General features: G+C 40.2%; 2 protein-coding genes across 2 annotated transcripts; one reads left to right on the forward strand and one right to left on the reverse strand.

Annotated features, from left to right (window-relative positions):
* Positions 1 to 6,056: 6,056 nt before the first annotated feature.
* LOC117576815 (protein atonal) lies at positions 6,057 to 7,253 on the reverse strand. The gene is given in 2 exon segments (XM_034261885.2): positions 6,057 to 6,741; positions 6,743 to 7,253. Coding segments are annotated over 2 exon segments (978 nt in total). The 5' UTR covers positions 7,166 to 7,253; the 3' UTR covers positions 6,057 to 6,186.
* A 9,761-nt stretch (positions 7,254 to 17,014) lies between these two features.
* LOC117576810 (phenylalanine--tRNA ligase beta subunit) lies at positions 17,015 to 19,239 on the forward strand. The gene is made up of 5 exons (XM_034261877.2): positions 17,015 to 17,197; positions 17,259 to 17,314; positions 17,373 to 17,530; positions 17,589 to 18,943; positions 19,012 to 19,239. Exons 1-5 carry the CDS (start codon positions 17,140 to 17,142, stop codon positions 19,161 to 19,163), a joined length of 1,779 nt encoding a protein of 592 aa, XP_034117768.1. The 5' UTR covers positions 17,015 to 17,139; the 3' UTR covers positions 19,164 to 19,239.
* The last annotated feature ends 152 nt before the right edge of the window (positions 19,240 to 19,391 follow it).

A 19,391-nucleotide genomic window follows, 5' to 3' on the forward strand; every position in this document is an offset into this window, starting at 1 on the left:
ATTTTATATCATTTCCAGTTTATACTATAACTTTAAATTAAATTATTTAATTCTATTCACGCTTGTCTTATCTTTCTGTTTTCTAAGCTAAGTTTAAATAATTTCTCTAAATATGAAGAAAATTTATGTAATAATAAATAAATAATAATAAATATAAGCACATTTAACTTTAAATTAAATGCTGTAGAAACCCTCGGCTTATCACATCTTTTATTATATAAGCTTAGCTGAAGTACTTTCATTATAAATCACAACTCGCGCGAGTCTCAAGCGCAGAAGCCCAATTTTGATCGATCGTTTAGGCACAAATGGCCTGGAAAATCACGACTTGCAGCGTCGGTAAAGAAGGTGATAAAATTTCGCACATTAATACTTAATTACTTGAATAATTGGGGCCAAGGGATTAAATTCACACGCAGTCGATCCAGAACGAGCCGCGACGAACCAAGCAAAACTTTGCAGGTGGACATTGCATACCAACCAAAAAAAAAAATGTTCGAACAAAAAATACAACAAAAATCAGAAGCAAGAAGGCCAACAAAAAAAAATGGCTTCGACAAGTGGCCAATGGACAAAATGCGAAGTGATGCCAACGCCACCGACGACGTTGACATTAAATTTAGGTTGTTGTTGTTGTATTGTGTTGTGTTGTGTTGTTGTCTGCTGAGCTGAGCTTAAACACACAAAATATGAACGCACCCTGGTCGCATTTTTCACACGAAATCCTGATTAATAAATATATAAGTACCAAAAATTTAACTGATAATTTGAAAAGTCGTCAACCTGAGCTAAAGTTGGCAGCAGCAGCAGCCACAGGACTGGAGGAGATGGAGATGCAGAAGAGATTCCATGCGAGGAGAGTCAACGCGAAGCTTTGGTGCCCAATTACAAGCAAATGAGCTGGAAAACTGTATCAAATGACCCTCAATGCGAATACAAAATTACAGACCGCAGCAACCAAGAACCAAGGCAGGCGAACAAGAAGAATCTTTTTGGCCAAAAATACTTGGCAGTCTGCGCTCAGTCTCCCTCTCTTCCCTCTCCTCCCACCATTCCCATTCTGTGACCAGAGTCTACCATCTTAACGTGACAAAGCGATGGCTTGCGTGTGGCAATTTCAGTTAAAAAATACAGCTAAAATTTTGGGATTTGGACTTTAATACTCTAACCGAAAGTTATGTAGATGTGGAGAACTGATATAATAAAGAATTGTATTATAAAAAGAAATATTTGCTATTTAGAGAATTATTAAATAAAAACTACAAATTAAATGTGAAAAATGTTTTAAAAGAATAGCTAAAAAGTTTATTGCATTAAATATTGTACTTTTACTACTATTCAATAATAATAATTTGATAGTATAACTAAATTATGCGAGAAGAATTCTACTTATTATAATAGTTCTATTTCACCATCTTTTAAAATACTCACAGTAAGAGTATTCACAATTCGCTTTCTCATTTAATGTCTCCTCTTAAATGTTAGCTGATTTTTTTCGGGACCTGCATCTTTGGTAGCATCTTTTGCGTTTTTGCTGTGTGTTAATTTGATGCCTCGCCCAAAAATTGTCAAAAAATCAACGTCGACTTTGATTTTTGATGCACTTTCACTCGCCTCCGATGATCGTTGAGATCGTTGTGAGTTTTACTGCTTGACGTTTGGCTGCAGCGTGAGATACTCGACTCGAAGCTTGGACTTAAAGTTGGATGGCCGCCACCTACATAGCCAGCATTGTTAGGACCAGGCCAGAACTGAAGTCAGTCAACTGTGGCTGACTGTCTGTGTGGCTAATTGAGTTGCCCAGTCGAGCGATCGGCCGTGCGAATTATTTGTCAACCTGTAACGGTTAAATCTGTTGCTGATGCTTGGAGGAGTAAGTAATCGGAGCTACTGATTGATGGCTTGACTTGAGGAGCGTAGCAAATCTTTGACAAATTGCCGCTGTGTTTGCTTCCTTTCGGGCCAAAACTTCCTTAAACAAACGACGATCTAGTGCATAATTGGGCTTGGCTTTGACTTTCAGGTAAGAGTTCTGCTGCAAGTATTGATCTTTCCTTCTTGGGTGCAAGTATTGATCTTTCTTTTCGGTCTGTCCTCGGGGCCACACACACAAAAAATGTGGCGTGGGCGTTGCCAACGTGATTTTGGTGTCGCTAATTACAGAGTTGGCATTTAACGCATCCCGTTTTATGGCTTAATAATTGCAATCATTTGGCTTCGACTTCGACTCTGAGCCCACACACACAGTTCGCTGCACACGCGAACGAAGGTTTAACTGAGTATTTGAGAGAGAAAGCCTGTTGCATTCTTACCCACAGCATTTAAACCAGCCAAAAGGACTCACATCAATCAATGCGAACGCAGTTTTCTTCTTTTTATATATTTTTTATTTGTGGTTCCCCAAATTATTGTGCAATAATTAAAGGATCAGCGTAAAATGTTCACACAACAATGCCAAAATACGCGCCGGAAACGGAAACTATGTGCACTTCACCCAAAACTATTTAGACAACAAAAAAACTATTGCGGTTTGGCTACATTTCTTGTTTTTTCGATTTCTTTTTTGTAATAGTCCTTTGCGGAAAGGTAGATAAGGTTGAAGGTGTGTTCAGGAGAGCATGAGAAAATGTTTTGTGTTCGCACGAAATGTAGCAAAATAGAGGAGAAATAATTGCGCAATATATATTGCTATGAATTTTGCAATTAACCTCATAATTTAGAATACATCTTAAGAGATTAATATATTCTACTGCAGAATCCATTCAGTAAGAAACCTACAGTCGAGTGTGCTCGACTACGAGATACCCGCTAACTATATTCGATAGTAGGAAAACTAAGCGAAGGCAGTATTATCGTTTAAATATACCAAATTTATATATATCAAAAAATACTAAAACTATACTAAAGGCGATATTTGGTATGTGGATATACAACTATGTACATGCAAAATATGTCATATAGTAAAATGTATATCATATTGTCTACCAAAGGAATTGAGACATGCAACAGCCGCTCTTTTCCTATATAGCATAACTTCTTAGGTAACTTTAAAGATTTTTATTCGAACCTTATTATATAGACCAAATATAGCCAGTCTACCTTTGAAATTACGTTAAGTTAAAATACCCTTTTATCCTATATGTATTGGGGATAAAGAAAGGAAAAGTTAAAAAAGAACCAAACAAAGGATAAGCTGAATTTAAGAATGCAGACCGAGCTTAAGATGTGTTATTGTTACACTTGGCAACCCAATTAGCTGTCTATAGGCTGAGTCCACTCAGCCAGTCAATGTCCCCCATGGGGACACTAATAAGAAGTGACAAATTGATGGTGTTAATGCTCATTAACTTGTTTAACACAGTTCCACAGATATGCTGCTTACTACATACATATATATACATATATAGTATGGATCGGCAACGTCGACTTAAGCCAGCACAATAATGTTACGAAAAACCCCAAAAACCTCAAAATAAAGCGCGCCAATTATCGACATGACAAATTTTTGCAACATTAATTCTTTTACGACCTGTTGCCGTGTCGTGCTACGAAAAACCCACAAAATATGCGAGAATGCAACACAGTTCGATGCGCCCTAAAGCAAACTTAAACTGGAACTGAGTCTCCCATAATAATACGTGTTAATAATGCTCAGGCAAGCTGTCTATAAATTGACAAAGACATGCAAGACTCCGACTGTGGTGTGGAACTTTGGCGGCATTGCCAAAAGCTGCTTCTTCTGCTTCTGCTTCTGCTGGGGTCGACTGCACGTACAGAATATGTTTCGTTTCCCATTCCCATTCATGAATTCTAACTAATTGTATTGGCAAGCAGTTGCATTTTGGTTTGCGAAGTTGAAAGATGGAAGCTGGAAGCTGGATCGAAATCGAATCTGTGCAGCTGCACAGCGATCGGAACGTAGCTCGGTTGCACAAACCCATCGAAGCTTGGCAGGAAAAGGTCCAAAATCGAAAACGTATCTTTTGTTGTTGAGCCCTTGTTGCAGTTGCTGTTGCTGCTGCTGCTGGTGTCGTGGTGCGAGTGGAGACCTAAACAATTTGTGTAATTGACAAATTGACGGCAACGCTTTGTGCGGAAGCGTTCAAAGCCGTAAATTGTCGCTAACAAGAGAAGCGAACAAGCAGGAACAGCAGCAACTGCGGCAGCGGCAGCGGCAGGATATTGGGGACTCGATTCATAATTGCCACACTGTCGTGCTGTTTTTTTTTTTCTTATTTCTTCCTTTTTTGTAGCCTAGCTGAATGCTTAATGCGAGGGTGACGCCCGCGTCGCGCGATCACTTTAAATTAAGTCATTAACAATTTAACGAAGCGGCTTCGCTGTCGAAGTTCAAGTCCAAGTCGCTAACTAATTATGTGAATTTCCTGAGAGCGCTTTTATTCGGCAACGCCCGAGAGGACCGCAAACCGCGAGACTGCGAATCATTTTATAAAAACAAACACAAACTGCCCACGTAACGATGTCCTGCCGCGCCCCCAGTGGCCAAATCGTACGCCTACAAGCGCCCCAATTCCCATTCCCATCCCCAATCCCTCAATTCTCAGTCAGTTGTGAATCCTCAATCCCAGTCCCAATAGCGCATTGCGATTGCGTGGTGGCAGTCGATCGTCAGCCAATGCTGCCACCGTCGATCGTCGCCACTATCAACAAATTGGTTTTGTATCTTTCGTATGATTGAATCGCTGACCTGACTCCGCTCTCTGCTCAATGAATTGACCGAGCTTAAGCTGAGAGATGAGCTGAGCTTAGCCTTAGCCATAGTCTCAGCCTTTGTCGGTTATCCGACAGCAACGATCATCCATCGAAGTTCCCTTTAAACGATTTGTGAGTGGCGCTCAATTTCTTTTTGGGGCTGCGACTTTTGTCTCCCCGACTAAAGCTTCGACTGCGACTCTTGCTGCTGAAAGCAGATCAGCCCCACACTTAACTTAATTTGGCAGCCACACTCTGACGTGCTCTGGAGCTATAATTATTGGCACAATACTCGTACTTTATTTGCTTTGGTTCCTTGGCTCATCCAAAAGGATCACTTTTCGCGTATTTGTTTTGAGTATCATAATTTCGCTGAACTGTCTACAAATTGATCGCGAAGCGCCAAATCGATCACCTTGCTCCATTTATAATAAACCCGAATCGAATTCAATGCGTCGAGTCGCGCGCCCGAGCTGAGTGTGTGTGTGAGAATTGATGCTGGGCGATAAACGAGAGACGGCACCTCCAGAGGAAGCTCCAAAAAAAAAAAAAAATAAAAAAGCAAAAGGTGAAGACATTAACTGAACTTCAGATTGCCTCTGAGATTGATGGGTCAACTGATGCTTAAACTTGCCTTATATGAGAATATTGTAAGTAAACAGTTCTTTGCAGGAAATTGCGCTGGGTGTTACAGCATAAATATTGTCTTGCTCAATATTACAGTTATTCTTTAAAATTAAAAATTAAAAACAACTAGGCAGATTTAATAACAATTTATGATTACTCAATTTCTTAATATTTGTCGCTTTTGTTTTTCAAAAAAATCTCAAACCAACAATAAAAGATTATTAAGATCTTATTGATTATTCATTATTTATATTTCTAAAATGATAGCGATTAAGGTAAGAATACAGTCATCAACTGTATCTAAATAAAAGGTAGCCTAAGGTTTCAGACTTTTTATAAAAATATAATTACAGTCAAAGATTTCAAAGATTTCAATCATTGTTGATAAAAAAAGTTCCCAAATGTTGAATATTGATAATAAGAACGGCAAATAATAAGGAATATGTTAATAATGCGAAAAATTAATATAAATCTGATTTTTCGCAATTATATATGTTATATTCGATATATATTTTTTTACCTGAATATAGAATCCAAAATGTCGTATTAATATTTTCGACATATTCACACAAATTTGTTATTTACTTTTATCTGAATTTCACATTTTCCTGCTAAAATTTCCCAACTACAACAAAATTTTAGAAAATAAATAATAAATCAAGTGAAATATATATTTTTTAATAATTTTTATTTAAAGTCTTAATCATTGTCTTCCATTTAAGCTAATTAACTAAACTATGAACATGATAATACTTAATTAATAATTTACTACTGGGTTATATGCTATATTTACAGAGAAGGTACAACATTTGGCAAATGACTGTTGAGGGAATTTGAAGCGAGCTATTAACGCAACAGATCACCCAAGGCGGAGATGTAGGTCTGGGCCATTTGAAGGGTTTCGTGCTTGGACAACTGACGATCATTGCCCAGGCAGGGCAAATACTGACGCAACCGATCGAAAGCCTGGTTAAGGTTTTGCATGCGGCGACGTTCACGAGCGTTGGCTGCCAGACGACGCTTGCGCTTGACCACGGGAGAGATTTGCTTATTGCGACGTCGCTTGCCGGCACCAGTTGCTGCTGCATTGGGATTGCCAGCTGCATCCTCGCTGTCGCCATCGGCCAAATCGAAGGAGCCATCGTTGCCATCGGCATCAAAGTCATCGTCGAAGAGCATCATGTCATCGTCATCCTCGACGCTGTCGTCGAACAGAGCCGTGTTGTCAAAGTCAAAGTTTTGGAAGTCATCAGAATAGAGATTCACATTCGAAGCGTTGGATGCCACAGAGTTGTTAACATTGCTAGCTGCAGCAGTTGTTGCCACTTGCTGATTCTTGCGCGTGTAGCTGCGCTTGGGCTTCGTCACCGGCGCTGCTTGTGGCACCGTCTTGCAGGTGCCCTACATTGGGTGAGCCCATGATCTCCATAACTGGCTGAGGAATGGCAGGAACTGTTACTGGTGCTGCAGCTGCTGCCGGTGCTGGCTGCTCCAGCGTCAGTGGGAACTGTTGATTCTGTGGCAGCGCATTGCAACCATTATTGTAGATGGTGTTCAGATCAACGTACTCGGGACTCTCAGAACGATGACTGGATGGCGACGAGGTGATCCAGCCATCGGAGCTGGCCTGCTCGAAGCTGATGAAGCCATTGGCCGACAAATAGTTGCTGGAGCTGGCCAACGAGTTGCAATTGAATTGATAATGCGTGACGCCCGGATTGTAGGCAGCCATGGGATTAAAGTAAGGCTCCGTTGCGGCTGTCTTGAAGCCTTGCAAATCCTCGGAGGTCTTGTAGTAGTAACGATAAATCTCGCTGGACGACATCTCGACACTGTTGTTGTTAATGAAATGTGATGATATGAATAAGAATAAACTTGAACCGTTCGCTGCGACTGCTGGCGAGTTTCTAACTGTCTGCTTATCCTGGCAGCGATATTTATACTCGCAGCCGAAACCCACCACCGATTGTGTGGTAAGGTGAGAGCAGGGCACAGGCTCGGGTTCTGGCTCGAACACAGGTAAACGAGTTGGCCACGACTACCTACCTCTAACCCTGACAGCACGTGCCGGGCCAAGCCAACAGCCAATGGCAAGCGGTGGTGAGTTTGCTTTGCCACAATCTGCTGTTGCTGATTTCTGCTTGTTGCAACTGCTTGGCCTTGTTGAGCTTCAGCAGCAGCAGCAACAGTTTCAACTTCAACTTCCAAGTACATGAGCAGGCAAAATGGCGCAGGAATACGAGTTAGTTGGCGCTATCTGCTGGCCATCTAAAGCCGCTAACAAGATGATTATGGGGTTGAGCTCCGCTTCGATATTCCGACCGGAACATGGGCGGAAATGCAAACAAAGTCCCTTATAACAGGATTAGGCCAACCACAAGAGCAAACAACTGGCCGCACAAAAAGTGCTGAAAAATTATTAGAAAATTTGCAAAATATCGAAAAGATCAACCAGCGATTTGTCAGCATGGCCCAAACAAACTGATGGTTAAATCTTATCTAAATCGTGTGCAGACCAAAGAGCAGCACCGCATTCTAGAACTTAAGTCTACCTGTTCTGCGACGACACCTTAACAAATTCACCGCCGTCAGGCGATTCGGCATGCCGAATAAGGATATCGGAATGAACAATCTTGTTTACGAGCATTACAGCCTGGCAAATTCTCCAATTGATATGGTCGCTTGTTAGCCAAGCGTCAAGGACATGCTTGGCATCTGACCCTAGCTTGATCTCGCTCTCTGGGCCATGTCTAATAAGCGTGCTAACTAACTGCCATAGTTAGGTTAGCATTTTAGCGCCAACAATTAATAGTAGTTGCATCGTGGGTCAATTTAGTTGTACCTCTGGCATGACACAGCGCATTTAGAGAGCGCCAGGACATGCTCGGTGGTCCTTTTGACTATGCCGTTTGCAACGCCCACGCATTCATAATGATTCGCTGGAAATCATATTGTGCAAGTTGATTTCTAGTTTATAGTTACTTATAAAAAATCAGCAGCGGCAACAAATGTTTGATGTGCGGCGCCCACCCAAAGAATGAGGCAACTAGTAGTCAGCACGCCCCAAGGACGATGACAAAAGATACTTTTTGGGAATTTTGCGCTACCTTTTTGTTCAATGTGGGATCAGTGAGCAGATCTATAGGCGGCAATAAAACGTTGTCAATTAGATAAAAATGTCACACAACAAACCGCACCACAAAACGCTACACACTACAAATTTATTGGCCAAACATCCCCTACACAGTCTGACTCTGACCTCTCTGTGATCCTGCGCTGTCCTCGTGTGTCCTCCTGTGTTCTGTCCTGTGTGTGCACAAGTGCAATTTACGAGTACTCGTTGGGTCTCGTGACAGTTGTGCAAGTGACGCCTTCGGTTACACCTGCAGATCCGCTGCACAATCAAATTGATCAGCAACCATGAGCGTTGTAAAGTTGCTGCTGCTGCTGCTTATCGATCTTAGTTGATGTTGAGGCATCCGCCAGCGAAACGTTTGCATATCGATTTGAATTTCATGCGCATTGACAAAAACACACAACAACAGCAACAGCAAAAGGGACTCACGTGCTCTTCACCAGCAAACAAGCATTTAACAAGAGGGTAAAAGGGGTAAGGGAAGATGGGACTATTCATCGAGAGCCTTTAGCTGCATTGTTTTTTTCTTCCCATGCTCAACGGCGCCTTGCGTGCCTGTCACTTAACGAGTGATCCCAAAACTTCAGCCACTTATTGCCCCGCTTAAATATGAACAATACGGCATATACTTCAATACTGGGCAACCGGGTAACGGGTCATACTTTTCATGTCAATACGCATAAATGCAACTTGTGTCTGAAGCTGATGCTTGTTCTGCTTCAGTGTGATGTGATGTTGATCAGCTTCCAGAGAGCGCATGCCAAAAGTTGTTAATGTTTAAGTATTTCCATTGATCGAAGCTGAAATGCTCTAAATAAGATATACTTAAGAGTATCTGAGAGATTGAAATATAATAAGTGGTGAACTTTAAAGTATTCATTAGATACAATTTAAAAGAACCGAATTAGCATTAGCATTAAATAAAATTTTACTGAAAAATGTTATTTCACTTCTAGAGTATTTCAGTAGCTAGCTCAAATTTCATTTTAAAAAGGACCTTATTTAAAGTTTAAAATTTTAAAGTACTTTGAAAGAAAAGAAGCCAAGCAAGCACAAAATCCACATGAAAATGAATTGGTGTTCCTTAAACAGTGAGATTTAATTTGAGTAATATTCAAATATTTTAATTTTTTTAATAAAAAGTAATAGATTTCATAAATAGTTAAAAATGGCACTAAATGTATGGAAAATTTTATTTAAAAAAAAACTTAAACCTTAATACTTCAGTTGCACTTTGTAGTGCTAGAATTAAAATCTGAGTTACAAACAATAAAATGAAATGAATTTAAATTAACTGAAAATTATAATTAAACTATGTAGAAAATTGGCAGACCTTTCGCATCTTTAAAGTAAGCAAAATATTTTAGATATTTTAAAGTTACAAAAGTATCTTTTAAAGCTAATGCGAAATTAAGTATGATCTTCCCTTAAAGGGTTCATGATGAGGAACGTGTAGGAGCTGTAGCAGTGCCAATCAAGAATAAAAGTAGGCGCACGTCAACGACTCCTATTAACAAGTCCCTCTGGGCCGTGAAAGTGTTGTCCCAACTTTGTACTCGGCACATCATTTTGCGGCCCAGTTTTGTTAACTGCTTTTTGTATAAATTGAAAAATTTGTATGTTACTTATTTTATTAGCATTTAACACCGACTGACTAGCAACCCTAAATTAGGACAGTCCTGAAGCCAATGCAGCATACTCTGAAGCTCGAAAGGAAAGCAAGCCAAGTGAAAGAGCGAAAGTCAATCGGAAGCAGCAGAAGCTGCGACATGCGATGCAAGCAAAAGAATTGAGCTCGATTCGATTGCATGACACAACATTTCATGCTACATGTTTTCATGTCTTTACATTGTGGGTGGCCATCGACGCGTTCGTGTGCGGCATTTTGCCAATTGTCAAATTGAAAATTCATTAAAGCCAAATTACATATGCAAATGCCCGAGTCGAAAAGTCCAAGAGAGAGAATCCAAACGGACGAGACGAGTTCGAATACGAGTCCGAGTTATTGTTACCATTGTTATCCATTGGATGCGCCAACTGTTTGACTTGCTTCGCAAATATTTACCTCATCTCATGGAGGGGTGCAACAAAAAAATGGATGTGAAAATGAAAATATGATATGATATGTATGCGCCGGTCAAACAAAACGGCTCGAGCGCAAAAAGTCAAGTGAAAATCAAAGCAAATAGCTCAGCTTCGCAACAGTTGCTGCTGCTGATGGAGAGAGAGAGAGATGAAGAAGAGCGAGAACTGTTCACAATTTTAATACAAATATCGCATAAATTGCACACATTGTTTACACACACATTTTTTTTTTTTGTGAAATGTGGCATGAGTTAATTCCCATGAAAATTAAAACTAGATTATATACACGGTCAGAGGACAAGGCAGCAGAGGAGATGTTCTGTCCTCGGGCCCAGGTCAATGCAGCGCCCACTGTGTCATTGTTTGGGCACGCCTAGCAGGCAGGTCTGTTGTTATAGATTGCATACTGATGGTTATCAATGTTGTTGCATCGTTGTGATGGGATCAGAGCGAACCGTAGCAATTTTTGTCGCACGGCATCGCTTTGATGCCGCATGTCCTTTTGACTTTTTTTTGTGATGTTTTGCCAACATCAGACATATTGTTTTCTTGATGGCTATCTTTGCTGATCTTTGGCAACTGCTTGGCGCCAGTCTTGGTTAAGAGAGCATAACGTTCTGCCGATCATCCCACTTTGACTAATTCGTGTGCATATTATTCATGTTGTAAGCAATCAAAAGTAAATTTCACGGCACATCCACTTTCGAATCGGAAGTAAGCATCATACACGCATACTCAAAACTCCTAATCGACAAATTGTGATTGCTATTTTGATAGGGTCGCGATCCCACGTTACCCTTGCGTTCTACCCAGATCAAAACGCAATGATCAATTCAAATTTGAAACAGTGAGAACTACACAACAAAAGAGCGCACACAAGAGGTGGAAACAACATAAAAAAAGATGAAAACTACGCAATCACTTGAGAAAAATCAAAAAGGCCTTAAGGATGCGAGAGGACTCGAGGACCTCTGGTCGCCTTTGCCTCAGCGAACGCCAATGTTAAGCATAACAGGTGGCACGGAAGCCGCACAAAATAAAAATGATTAAAGCAATAAAAAAAAATATATATATATACGCACACCAAAAAAAATATATATACAAAAAATACAAAAGACACGAAAAAAGGGCCACGAAAGAAATAACAATTTTTTAATAAGATTTTCTTCTTTGCGCTTGTTACGAAAACAACAGTTCGCCTAGGATGTTGTTGTTGTTTGGCTGTTGATGCTGCGCTGCGCTGCGCAACTTCCGATCCCAACTTGGCAGGCGTAGCCCAACCGACAGCGGGTCAAGTGTGAGAACATTTTACGGAAGGATGTGGCTAGAAATTATGAAAAATGATCGAAGGGTTATCATGCCAAGCAACCACGTGGTCAAGATTCACTTTCGGTCGCAGCTAAAGATCCGCGGCGAGTGACTCACTGTATGAAGTTGCCTAGTAGAAGGAATCCAAGCTAAATTACCCAGGAATTTTGTTGCAGAGTAATTGAGCGTCTAATTTGCGGCAGCAACAATTGCCCGACAGGGTCTAGGCACCCTTCTTGCTGGGTGCTTTCATGAATGGAGCGCGTTTTTCACAATGGGCCGTTTATTGGGCTTGAATGGAAAGTGTTGCTTCGCTGGAAATTGAAGTGCACGCGCCTTCCTTCCTTCTCCTTCAGAACGCGCCTTTAGTGGCCCGCCACTCGAGCGCAAAACAATTAACAAGTTTCAGTTTCAGTTTCGGTATCGGTATCGCGTTTTCGGTCTGAGTATTTGTATTCGTATAGTTCTCAGGGTTTCCATTGTATTACCATTTTACTCGCAAGCGAAATTCCTTTGAACTCAGTTTGCGAGGTATATAATTCATAGTAGGGAGGAGTAGTGTGGATGTGTGGAGTATGGAATTGAAGTGACCTCAAGTCCCTCCCAAGTGATGCTCAAAAGAAAACGAAAATGTATAATAATGATGGCCAGGGCCACAGCGAAAAGCGAAAAGCGAAAAGAAAGAGAGCGAGAGCGAGTAAGAATAAAATGTAAACTAAAGATACTATTTATGTGTGTATTATTTCGGCTGAAAAGGAAGTACCAAATTACATTTAATTAGCTTTAGCTGAAGCTGTATAAAAGTGTATATACTAAATTCGCGTACCGTACGCGGTCAATGAGAGAATGGTAGGAGCAGGAGCAGGAGCCGGACCTAAAGCTAAAACTGATGCTGATGCTGATGCTTATGCTGGCTGGTGCAGGAGCTTAAGAAGTCAGACGATTACGATTACCACCGAAAACGAAAACCGTGGCGCATTCGCATTCGCATTGATCGACCGCTGATCAACCAAAAAAAAAAAAAATGAAATAAAAGCCCTTGCCTTAAGCTGTTTGCCTGAGTCGGTGAAATTCGCACGTTTAACCTTTAGGCAAACAAAAGTGTACAGCACAACGAACCTGTTGAACCCAAAAACGCAATTTTCATATCACTTTGATTGCTGCCCAGAATGACACGCGTGCGCCGCCGTCGCTGCCGACCGACCGACCGAACCATTGGCTATTCTGATTGTGCCATTACGGGGTATCCAACGCGTGGTCCGAGCTGCCAATGCATCGGAGATTGGGGCCCAGCGATCAGCCAGGCCAGGCCAGGCCAGACCAGACAGCAGAACAGACCGTTTCATTTTTGAAGACGATCAGAAATTAGGGTAACAATCGCAGATTAAACAACAGCAAACGATGAATGCTGATGTTTTATAGATACCCATTAATATAAGCATATTTCCAATATTTCATAATCATATATATCTAAACATTTACCAATTTGAATTAAATCTTAATGGTTGCCTAATAAATTAGTTTTCTAATATAGCTCTTAATATAGTTGAGTTAATAAACTTAATATCCATAATTCCATAAATACAAAATAACAATTATATATATTATGTACATAAGTCTTCTTTTTATAGGAACATTTCTTAAAAGTCTGCACAATCAGTAAATAAAGTCTAATCTGTTATTTGTTTTGTTAGAAAAGTGTTTAAATTAAAGTAAGGACACTCTTCGAACTTTTAAAATAAACATAGCATAGCATATTATACCCATTTCGCGCGCCTTTTACACAGGGTATTCTTCGAAGACAACTGATGCTGCGTCGGCGAGCAAGCAAGCAAAAAAAAAAAAAGCGAAACTTTCAAACGGTTTCAAGGATTTCGTTTGTCCCTGTTGGCGTCAGTTTATGATAATTCATATAATTTCCCATAGGTGCTGTTAGTTATTTGGCACCTGAAGAGCCTACTGCCTGTCTCGATATCCCTGCTTCGGTGTAAAAACACTTAGCCAGAAGTCAAAAGTAGCAACACTTTCCAGAGCGACACTTGAGCCTAGATTTGTGTCTGAGTCCTGGATCCAGGCACTTGATCAGGGTCCAGTTCATGTACGAAAGACAATAGAAATCGAAATGAAATACAAATAAAACCCAAATGTCCAGTGTGAGAAATGACTTTCTCGGAAGCAAGCAAGTGGCCAGTAGCCATCGTAGTTCAGTCTGTCTGTCAACGGGGCTCAATTGTAGGTAATTGATATGTTTACTTTGGCCCTTTGCCCATTTGCCTCTTGCCCAAAATCGTGTACAAATAAAATGTAAATCGTAAGTGATATCTATGCTGGGTCATTTCTCAACATCAACTCATGAAATTGAAAAATTGCGCATCAGATAAACCTTCACTTGCACTTGTTGAGACAAGGACTGTTGTGTTTTGGATATGTCTACTAGTTTTTTTTTATAGAGGCAACTTTTCATGGATGCTACTATAATCATATGCAGTCGGGTGAATAGCATCGTTGACAGTTCAAATCGTGGAGGTCCTGAGGTGACAATTGAATTAAAAGTCTATGAAAATTGATATTTTCAACCGCAAAACGGCAGATAGATTATGTTGCAGTATTTATTCATAGAGTTTCACTTGAATCTGACCACACAGAAGCAACTGTTCCAGGCAGGTAGAAAGAATCGAGAGTTTGGCAACGCAACAACTAGTCATGGTCAAACATTCCCATTCAATTACCAAACATGATGAATGAATTCTACTCTTAGTACATACAGACTTTTCATTTCTTCTACTTTTTTGCGAACCGGAAAAGGTGTGTCCTATAATTGGAACTAGAGCAGACGTGTGAAAAACTAACTAGTTTGCAATTAGTGAAATCTTTTGGCGGCACAGAATCATTAGACAAAAGGTGAGAACATCCTGTAAATACTGTCTGCATAATTAGTAATCTGATTAATATTTTCTATATAGTCATTAAAAACAAACCTCAAACCTAGAACCTCAAAATCTAACTTATCATTGATTTTACATTCAACTTAATTGAAAGTCAAAAGATTAATAAATCTAATAAATAAATCCTTTAACTGAAATCCTTTTCCCACCAACATCCATAAGAAACTCCACCGATAAATAAATCTAACTAGTTGAATTTTCTATCGCTCGAAATTATGATAAATCTGAAATCAATATTCAGCATAATTACAAACGAAAGAAGCCGCAGATCAAGCCGAGCATTCTTCCTAATATTTTTCGAATCCTCGAAGCCTTGATAATCACTCTATTTGGTTTTCCAGGAATTGGTCGAATTATTTGATAAATTGACCCAGAACTCGTGTCTGAATTAACGCCCTCGCGCTCTTCGCTCACGACACACGGTCGATCGAAGGGGTTAATGTTAATTGCCATTGTTGGATTGGAACAAAAAAAAAAAATAACGAAGAGGAGCAGAGCAGGTCTTTCTTTTGCTTCACGTGTTTATAGAGTTATTCAGCCGTGAGTTGTACCACACTTTAATTGCCCCAATTCAAATGGATGCGTTGGCGTTGGCCGAGGCATCAGCCTCAACTTGGACTATGGGATGCAGCATTGGCTGGCCGCATGCCACAATGCGATGCGTAGTCTGTTTGCACTGCATTCACATGCATACAGAGGCACACACAAATATAAACAATAATCAATCTCTTCAAGGGTTGAACAAACAAACATAAAGGCTGCGCAAGGACATGCTTATGAAAAATGCAACAGCCAACAGTTGAAGGCGTTTTTAAATTGATTATTCCTTTGGGCCCAACCTAAAAAAAAAAATAGAATACAAATAAGAAACTCTCAATTTAATACATATTTATGAGGAAAATAGATCAACATTACAATGGACCATTGTATTATCCCCAATTCCCTTAATGATTGCTTACCTTGGTCATCCTTGAATGTTAACTGATGCGCAGCTTATAACTGTATAAGTATGAAGTTTAGCTTTTTTGTCTTCTGATCACAAGTTGATTTTTTAACGCTTCATTAACTTTTTGGCCACACGCGCGTTTTATGCTTTTTTGTATTTTCTTTCCTCTTTTTTTTTGCGTTGCTCGTCTGACGCGCGTCTGCCAAGCAAGGAGGTCGCTTGTCGTCGCGTTACCTGCTTAATTGCCCAAGTTTGCTTGGCCAGGCCAAGAGGTGTAGCTTGTGCGATCTAAACACCTCGTTCGTTTTACTTGTTCTTGTTCTTGTTCAACGACACGACAACGAAAACAAAAATGAAACGAAAAACTTTAACGTTATTTACTTCCGATTTTTTTTCCATATGGACATTTTGAAAATGCACTGCAAGGCGACAACGACAGCTGCAAGCAGCACACGCTTTTTTCTGTTGATTTTGGAATCCGTATAAGCTGCACAACAACAATAACACGTAGTGTGTGGCATTTTTTGGCAAAGCGTGTGCAGTTGAATAGAAACATTAACATAAAATATAAGGAGCAACATATGGGCACACAAATTGCATAAAATGAAAGTTCGAAAGTTTGGTATAAACTAAAAATTGTAATACGCTCAGAATTAAAGGTGGAGAAACTTTGACGATAATATCAAAATATCGAAAAATTTTTCAAATATTAACAATTATATATTGAATTAGTCATTACAATATCGTATTCGAAAGAATACAAAAAAAAACTAGAATAAAAACTATTAAACAGCTAGTCCTACTGCAACCAATGTTTCCGGCACACCAAAATAAGTAAAGTGAAAATTATGAAATTCTTTAATGGATTATCATTATTAAGAATTATTAAAAATTTGCTTAAAGGCATTGGAAGCATCAACTCAATTCCTATTCAACACAACAATATTTAAATTCCAATATGATGCAGTATTTTTACCGCGATTAGCAATCGGTATTTTTACTGGTGATATCGATAATTGCAAAAGCAAGAATGCGTACATGGCGCAATGTTAAGAGGATTCGGTTTAATTTGAATTTAAGTTGCATTAGTTCTCTTTCTTGCAAGAACTCTTTTATAAAGTTGATTCCATATTATAAATTATAAAAAAGGAGAACAACAAATTTAATTTAATGTGTATTTTTAAAATCACCGTTCGATTGGTAGCCAAACGTCCAGCAAATGTTAATGTTAACATAGCTGCATGTTAATTGGCAAAAAAAATTAAGTGTGTACACACTGTGATCGATGAACAACAAAACACACATTTAACTATTTCTTTAGAAAAAGTTAAATATATTCGCATTACCAGAGTTTTTCATCGCTAAAACCAAGCTGCACAATGCCGACAATTGGAGTTAAACGTGATTTGCTATTTGATGCCCTGGGCAAAAAATACAGTAAGTTTGCCGGCACACGTCCACGTGGATTAATGTCTCTAATGTTTGTCCCTTTCCTTAGCCGATGACGAGTTTCAAGAGCTGTGCTTTGCCTTTGGCCTGGAACTGGATGAAGTGGTAGGTAACACAAGTACTTTTAAAAGATAAAATAAGCTTAATTACTCTATTATTACAGACAACTGAGAAGCAAATGCTCACCAAAGAGCAGGGAGATGTTGCTGCAGCAGCGAATGCCAGCGAAGAAATCATCTATAGGATTGATATTCCTGCCAATCGTTACGATTTGCTATGTTTAGAAGGCTTGGTGACGGGACTGCAAGTCTTTCAGGGCAAGTAAGTGCGTTTCAAAACACTTATTAATAGGATTTAAATTAAAGAAACTCTTTTGCAGAGTTAAGCCACCCAAATTTGAGTTTGTGGAACCAAGAGAGCGTCAAGTGCTTAAAATTCAGCCTTCCACGGCTCAAATTCGACCACACGCTGTGGCTGCTGTGTTGCGTAATGTGACTTTCACGCCGGACTCTTACAACAGCTTCATTGATCTGCAGGATAAATTGCACCAGAACATTTGCCGCAAGCGCACGCTGGTTGCCATTGGCACTCACGATTTGGACACGTTGCAGGGACCATTTAGCTACGAAGCTTTGGCACCGGAACAAATCAAATTTGCACCGCTTAACCAGACGCAAGAGCTGAATGGCGCCCAACTGATGGACTTCTATGCCACACACGCTCAGCTCAAACAATATTTGCCCATCATTCGTGATTCGCCCGTCTATCCGGTGATCTATGATGCGAATCGTGTGGTTCTGTCGCTGCCGCCCATCATCAATGGAGATCACTCAAAGATCTCGCTTAAAACCAAAAATGTGTTCATCGAATGCACGGCGACGGACTTAACTAAGGCCAAGGTGGTCCTGGACACCATTGTCTGCCTTTTCTCCGAGCACTGCAGCCAAAAGTTCAGCGTTGAACCGTGCAATGTTGTGCAACCAGACGGCACCACTGTCTCCTATCCGGAATTGGCTGTACGCGAGGAGCAGGTGTCGGTGAAACGTGCGAATGCTTATATTGGCATTGATGAACCAGCCACCAAGTTGGCGGATATGCTGACTCGCATGTATCTGGAGGCAAAAGTGGATGCTAAGGATGACGATAAGCTAATTGTAAAGATTCCACCAACTCGTCATGATGTTATCCATGCTTGCGACATCTATGAGGATATTGCCATTGCCTTTGGCTATAACAATATCAAGAAATCCTTGCCGGCCTTCATGCAAATCGCCAAGCAATTTCCACTCAACAAACTCACCGAGCAGCTGCGTGAACAGGTAGCTCAGGCGGGCTTCACCGAAGCTCTGACCTTTACGTTGTGTTCCCGCGATGATATTGCACGCAAACTGAACAAAGACATTGAAGCGTTACCTGCTGTGCATATTGGAAATCCCAAAACGCTTGAATTTCAAGTGGTGCGCACCACATTGTTGCCGGGTCTGCTCAAGACCTTGGTCGCTAATCGCAAGATGCCGCTGCCATTAAAACTCTTTGAGATTAGCGACGTTGTTGTGGTCGCCGAGAACTCTGAAGTTGGCGCACGCAACGAACGTCGCCTATGTGCAGTCAATTGCAATAAAACCGCAGGATTTGAGGTAGTGCACGGCCTGCTAGATCGTGTCATGCAATTGCTGTCTGTGCCCTGGAAAACTGGGAATGCTGAGCAAGGTTACTATTTGGAGGCAACCGAGGGTAAGTGTGGGAAAATCCAAGACACATAGATTATGCAGATTTCTTATTTTTACATTGATCCCTTATAGATCCTAGCTACTTCCCGGGACGTTGCGCCAATGTCATGTATAATTCGGCCGTCATTGGAAGGATTGGCGTGTTGCATCCCAGTGTGTTGCAGGCTTTCGAGTTGACCACGCCCTGTTCAGTTGTTGAGTTCAACATTGAGCCATTTGTTTAAAGATAAGCATAGCTTAACAATAATATGATATTGTAATTCCTTCTCCCAAGAGTCTTAATAAATGGTCACAAACAAAGTTTTTTGTATTTCTTTTTATTTATGCTGTTTAATGTTCTTATATTTTTCCTTCAATACAATAATAATAATTATAAGAGTAATAATAATCCGTATAGTATGTATGTATATTATATATGTATGTAGTTTCTTTTCTTTTATTTTTGTTTTTTT

This window comes from Drosophila albomicans, chromosome 2R, assembly GCF_009650485.2.
Source record: "Drosophila albomicans strain 15112-1751.03 chromosome 2R, ASM965048v2, whole genome shotgun sequence".
In the NCBI taxonomy this organism is placed as follows: domain Eukaryota; kingdom Metazoa; phylum Arthropoda; class Insecta; order Diptera; family Drosophilidae; genus Drosophila; species Drosophila albomicans.